Below are 6995 nucleotides of genomic sequence, written 5' to 3'. Positions count from 1 at the left end.
AGTGTTCGACTTGTGATTTTGTGAAACGAAATCCAGCATATCTATCTTGTAATGATGATGATGATGATGAAACTTTATTTATATCCCGCCCTATCTCCCCAAGGGGACTCAGGGCGGTTTCCAACAAAAAATTAGCAAATATTCAATGCCGTAATTAACTAAACAAAAACAGATAGACAACCCAACCAAAACCAGGAAATAAATCCACATCTATAACAAAGTAATAACAGATTATAACATAACCAATCTAGCATTACACATTTCACATTAAAAAACACAAATCTAAACAGATTTAAAATATACAGATTTAAAATAATTTATTAAAATAATTTTAAAAATTTAAGCAGCCAACAGAGCCAGGGTGCAACACCATTGCTGATCCACAATAACCATAGTATTCTAATCCTCCTTCTCTATATATGTAAGAGAATATAAATGCGTTTTAGCTGTTTTTTAAAAGAGAGTAGGGAAGGGATGCCAGCTAATGGAATATCAGGGGGCTGATTTGGCTCTGCTTTGTGAAAGGCGACTTTGAGGAGTGATTTCTCCAACTGTCCTGGCCACCTCCGTATTCCAGAGGTCTGCTAGAGCTTTGACAGAATCACCTACCCAAGTGGCAGGAAACTCCCCAAGAGTTTTCAGGAATCCATCTGGATCCATAAGTCTCCTGGGGCAGACTATCCTAATCAGCCCTCCACCCCTGCAGAGAGGTTTAGAGCCCCAGTGAGTCTAAACCTAACCAGGTCGTGATCAGTCCATGACAAAGGGAATGTGAACACTATCACCATCATCTCATCCTGAACAGAAGACCAAATCAAGGGTGTGCCCAGGGCTACGGGTGGGGCCAGAAACCAATTGGGAGAGACCTATGGTTGCCATGCAGTCCTGAGCCACTCCCAACAGAATGGTCGAGGCATGGATGTTAAAATCCCCCAGCACTAGTAGTCGTTGAGACTCCAAAACCAGGCCTGAGACCACTCCAGCTAGCAAATCCTGATAGACCTCTGCAATTCCTCCTCCCCTCTCTCCGGGTCTTGCCTGCTGCTGCACACAAAAACCTGATGGACAAAGTTGGGAGAGATTTACCCACCCCCCTCCAACCAGGCAGACCAGGTCAGCATACTCATCCAAGATCAAATCATGGATGGCTGTTGTTTTTCCATTCACCAACTTGGCATTAAGCAGCAGGATCTCCAACCCAGGGGGTCTGCTATCTTACCTAGACTATTTGTAGGGAGGCTGGATCTGGGTTCACGAGTTTTGCCACATTCCCTGGGTCGCCTCCTCCTCCTGCATAGGAAGCTAGAAGGTGTACAGAAATTCACATCATGTTGGAACTGTATTAACTGAAGTCATGTTGGAACTTTGTTAAATAAAAGAGCCAAATAATACAGTGATATATAAAGTCATGCCAACATTGTATTAAAATCAGTTTATAGATACATAGAATCCAGTCACATTGGGACTTTATACTATATAGCAATAACCATCTGGAAACAAGAAGGTTTGAGAACCAGGACTGCATAGACTTCAAATCTTCCTTTCCTCACAGAGACTCTATAATGGCAACCAAGGGGAAAAGAAGTTCAATTTGTCTATTAATAAAACATTTCCATTTGCCAAATACAGTCTCCGATCTGTCCTTTGTGCTTCCAGTTTACTTAGTTAAGCACGGAGGCAGAACATGGAGATCTCAGGACTAGGCGTGAGAAACATTCATAATCTGAGATGTGCAAAGTGGTGGAAGGTGGAGGCGATTTTCTTTCCTCACAAAATAAACTGAGCAGGAAAGGAGAAGGCTCCTCTTATCCCGAAGAGCATCTGCTTTCCTGTCTCCTGTCCGTAGGATTTTAATGGATGTTCCATAGTACCATTTGGCTACCCCTCCACCTGTACCACAAATGCACCCTTGCCCTGTGCCACAGCACCACTCTCCTCCTTCTGAACTTCTTTTCCTTCAAGGCTGAGAGTGCCTCCGTGAGTTTGGGGGGAGAAATTTGTCCACCAAATAAGGACTGGACATTGAATTCTCTGTCTCAAGGCTTGACCCTCTTCTCCCCATTGCCTCTCGCCCCCAATTTACCTGCTTTGGTGCTGACAAATCTGACAGATGGACACAATGCTGTTGGAAAGAGAGAGAAGGGAAAGTGTATTACTCATAGAAGAATGTAAGGAGAGCCTAAGAGCTGCATTGTAGGAAGGAGAGCAGGTCGGTTTCTGGGAATAGAACCAAGGAAGCATTTAATCCTCTCTGGGCGGTGGCCAAGCTTGGCAATGAGCGGTGTCCCTCCTGGCTGGCTTCATGGCATCCGCAGTGGTTTCTATGGATCTCATTTCAGTCTCCAGCCATTCTTTGGCTCTAAGATGCCAGGTGAGAGCTGGGCTGTGCCTTTCAGTCCCCAGCTGGAGTTTGGTTTCAGGACCCCTGTAGATACCAAAATCTGAGGATGCCTTTCAGACTCTATAGCAAATACATTAGCGAAATGGGAAGCCTTCCCAGGCAACAGGCTGAGACCTGTGCTCATGATGTGGGATAAGATGAGGCAAATGGAGAAGTCCATGCCTCCAAGATGTCGGCAAAGCTGAACCTTCCCTTCAAAGATAGGGAGTCCTCAAAAGGAAATGATCCCCAACAACCACAGAATGCCTCTTCCCCACAAGGAAATGAATTCAGAATTTACTCACGGAAATAAACAGCAAGCCCAGTAATCGGAAGGAGAATCCCCACGGCACACCCAATGAGCACCGATTTGGAGGCTGAATGTAAAATGGAAAAGAACAAAAGAATTAAAAAGGAAATCACCAAACCAAACCCTTTATGGAGCAGTTCATAGATGGAGAAAGAACAGGGGACTCCAAGGCTAAAGTATGCGTGAAAGACCAGCCCGCACAATCCCATCAAAGTCTGCAGAACAGGACTTGAAAGTGGGCATAACAGAAGAGCAACCAGGTTCAGCTCTACCATTAAACCTGGGCCCAGTGGCTGGAGAAAGGACCACCACCCTCCATGTCTCTTCTGAGGGGCAGAAGAACAGCCAGCATCTCCTGAACTTAATCTCCTCCTGGACTCCATTCCTTTTTCCTTATTGATTGTGTCTTATTTAGATGTTAAATCCAATAGCTCAAGTTCACTCCCCTTTCCTCAACATAAAACAGTTTCAAACCCCGTTTCTGTCACAGCACTCGCTTTGCTGAGATGCTTTAGGGAAAAGGGAAGTACAGGAATCCCTTTGAGCCATGGATCCATCTTGCAAAACTACCATGGGAGCGGTAGCTTTGCAAGACGTGCGGCTGCTCTTGCGCTATTATGCTAGCTCACATCAGATCAAGGCTCGCATCTTCAATTAATAAAACAAACAGGAGACGGCTCATAACTCAAAAAATTCACAAGTTGGGTCACTTGTAAGCTAAAGTTCCACTGTAACTTAAACATTTACAAACTTATCACAGCCATTCAGGATGAGACGTTGAAAGATGTCAGCCAATCCTTGCATAGGGCAGGGAATGTTAATTTACGGACCACTGGCTAAAAAAGGGCAGGTTAAAAGAAATGATTGGGACCAGAACTCGATTGGAAAACAAAGTTTGTGTGCATTGAACCATTTGGAAATGAAGGTGTCACTATCTCAGCCAACTGCACAAACAAATTTAGAGTTTCTAAGATTTCCAGATTAGGGATACTCGACCTGTATTGGTATGGAAACTATACAAAAGTAATACAGATGGCAAAGTGCTATTGATGGTGCCTCTGGGTGGGGAGGGGGTTGCCCTCCTCTTGTCCCTCCCAGAACCCTCCCACCCTCAAATGACTCACCAGGCTCCTCCCAGGCCACGTCCACAGGGTTCAGAAGCCCATCGTGCTCCACGTGGCATTTGTAGCGTTCCTTCTCCTTGGGGTCCACCGTGACATTCCACCAGGTGTAGTAAGTCCCATCCGAGTTGGGGGACACCAGGCCATGGAAGGTATCCTGCATCCAGACCTCCCCATCCCTTGTCCAGGTGATGTCAATCTCCTTGGGGTAGAAGCCCCCCACCCGGCAGATCAGGGTCTCCATCCCATCATAGTCCACCTTGCGTGTCACCTTCACTTCTGGCTTCTCTGCAAGAATGACATCAAATTTAGGATAGGACCTTTCCTAATGTCAGGTAGGGTAAATGTTCTTGTTTTGGCTTCCTGGAGAAGGATTCTTATCCGTGTGACCTATCCCTCCCAAAGAAAGCTTGACCACTCTGATCACTTAGAAAATATTTTAAAAGTAATTGTCTTAGTCTCTTGTAGCAAAACCAAGGTGGGAGAAAGAAAGGAATGGGGCAAAACTTTTAACTGCTTTTTATTTTAGAATGAGCTTTCATAGATGGAAACCCACTTCTTCAGCTGCAGTGCAGAGTGGCATTCTAGCGTCAACACATATGCATAAATACTCACTATAACCCAAGCCTTTAATATTGTTCTGTATCACAGGTGAAAGCAGATGCTAATATCAAAAAGCAATTGATCTTAAATTAGGTGCTGCTACATTCCCGTTCTTCCTCCTCCTTTCCTCCTTTTTGCACTTGAATGGTGTGTACTATCTCAGGATGGGAGGGGAAGGAAGACTGTATGTCTGGAGGCTTACAAATACTAAACAGGATCACATGTCCTGCAAAGAAAATATGGAACAAAATCCAATCTTCATCTGCATCAGTCATCTTCAAATTATTATTGTTGTAGTTGTTGTTTATTTATACCCCACTTAATCTTCCCAAATGGGACTCTGACTGTGTTGTCGAAGGCTTTCATGGCTGGAATCACAGGGTTGTTTTGTGTTTTCCGGGCTGTTTGGCCATGTTCCAGAAGCATTCTCTCCTGATGTTTTGCCCACATCTATGGCAGGCATCCTCAGAGGTTGTGAGGTATATACGTCAGGAGATAATACTTCTGGAACATGGCCATACAGCCCGGAAGACACACAGCAACCCTGGGACTCTGGCCCTCCAGCTATTTGGGCCTCCAACTCGCAGAAGCCCTAGCCAAGTTGTTCAATGGTTGGGAATTCTGAGAGTTGGAGTCCTAAATGGCTGGAAGGCTGGAGTTTGAGGATTCCTGATCTGCATATTCACATTTTCTAAGATCTTCCTCAAAGATGCGTCTCCCTCCTCCTTTCCCTTGACCTGAAGTGCTGCACTTCAAACTCCCCTTGTCCCTTTCCTGTCTGGAGTCTCTGTCTCCCCAACATTAAAACACAAAAGTGTGGGGAATGAGCAGGCTGTGATGATCCTGCAGCCCTGCTCTTCATGACCCCCTCCTTCACCTGTCCTCAGAAGCGTCTCTTTCCCATAGTTCAGGTATCTCTGCAGCCACTTAATGCAGGTCTCCTCCAGATAGAACTTCTTGAACTCGTTGTCTCTGAAGTTAGCGTCCCACTTTCTCTTGGTGTTCTGGGCTGGGACATCGGCTGCTGTCCAGGTGAGGGTCTCCTTGTCCAGGCTGATGTAGTCCCTCCCGTCGTAGGCATACTGGTAATACCCTCTTTTGCTCCAATTGTTCCTCAGCTCACAGCCGTACATCCACTGAAAAGTGTGAAGCCCTGAAAGAGAGACACAGAAGGTGGGGAGATGAGGGAGAGAACAGAAGATACCAGAGAGGAGGCAGCTGCTGTGCCAGAACACTCCCCCTCCCCAGTAGTTCAGCTCAATAAGAGAAGCCCAGGAGGGATTTTTACATCAGGTTCAGCATTAATCCTGAAACAATGAAGCCTGCTCACTGGCTTCCTCAGATTACCCTCCTGTCATTCCCATTTACAACATGGTTACAACATAACCATTTTTACTATGCATAAAGTTTAGGTTAATTCAGTATAATAAATCAATGTGTGTGAAGATATATAATCAACTTTCCCCTTTTCCTGGGGCTAGGGGTGCAAGATCCTCATGTGAAAGCTGGAAAACCACAAATAAAAATTGTTGTTGGGTTTATCTGAGAGAACATTTCTCCAGGAACCCATAGGTCCCCCAGCGTCACTCTCTGATCACCTTCCACCAAAGTGGAAACCTAGACCAACTATTTTAATCAAAACCACAATTAGTCAAATCTCCAAAAGTTAAGCACACCAATAGAGGTTTCAATACTTACAGTTTCTAAGACTTAATTTCCATGAAGAAATGACACAACACACTGAAAAATACCATTGAGAAAACAGTTCTAAGTGTGTGTGTGTGTGGGGGGGGGGGGGGATATAGTAGATTTACTTCATTGCAATTGTTCTGATTGATCAAATAACGATCGGTGTGGTGTAGTAGAAAATCATTCCAAAGAGCTCTGCTTCATCCCTGGATATTCATTTAAGCAACATTAAATTCTGAAAAGGTACATACGTTTTCTGAAGCTTAGTTCAAAGTAGCACCCAATGCATATTTATGCATGAGCAAGCCCCAAGACTAAATTCAATGGGGCTTATTTCCCGGTACCTCTTGAAAAAAGTGAATATTTTCAAGATAGTTGAACATGCTAATGGCAAATGACGTAAATGGTAAAACTCAAAGAAATTAAATACAACGTTGAGTATTTCAGAAGGATGTTCCACTTTTAAGTAATTCATGTCAATTTTTGATCCTACAGAAATAAACATTCATATTTTTGATATGTTGTATGATTTAACAATTGTGGTATACAGTGCTTTAAGGGTAATTTTTACCTTTGTCAAAATGAAAAGTAAAATAGTTCAATTTTCAAAACTAAAGGAATGTCAGGTGTGCTTAGAAATCCATACAACCTACTGGGAGGCAGATAGAAGTTAACAGTACTGGTGGTTTTGATGAAGGTGTATTGAAAAAATATAATACTGCATTGGAAACTATGTAACTATGTAATCATAATAGAAATGAGAATAGAAAATATGTAATCACAAGCAGAATGTGTGCATATAGCTCAAAATACACTCTGCCTAGCCAATAACTGTCTCCCATAAGCAGAGACCAAAGTTCACCCTAAGGGCCAGAGACATATGTCAAGTGTC

General features: G+C 43.8%; 1 protein-coding gene across 1 annotated transcript in view; it reads right to left on the bottom strand.

Moving 5' to 3' along the window:
* The window catches only part of LOC100560414 (H-2 class I histocompatibility antigen, Q10 alpha chain), a 40313-nt gene that overhangs the window by 7026 nt on the left and 26292 nt on the right, over positions 1-6995 (bottom strand). The window contains exons 3-7 of the mRNA XM_062972928.1: positions 5292-5567; positions 3815-4099; positions 2686-2757; positions 2084-2122; positions 1220-1302 (exon numbers count right to left, since the gene is read on the bottom strand). Of these exons, the coding sequence (XP_062828998.1) occupies positions 1220-1302; positions 2084-2122; positions 2686-2757; positions 3815-4099; positions 5292-5567 (755 nt within the window). The remainder of the gene's footprint in view (positions 1-1219; positions 1303-2083; positions 2123-2685; positions 2758-3814; positions 4100-5291; positions 5568-6995) is intronic.

This window comes from Anolis carolinensis, chromosome 2 (assembly GCF_035594765.1).
Source record: "Anolis carolinensis isolate JA03-04 chromosome 2, rAnoCar3.1.pri, whole genome shotgun sequence".
NCBI lineage: Eukaryota > Metazoa > Chordata > Lepidosauria > Squamata > Dactyloidae > Anolis > Anolis carolinensis.
This window is presented reverse-complemented; position numbering and strand designations above follow the sequence as displayed.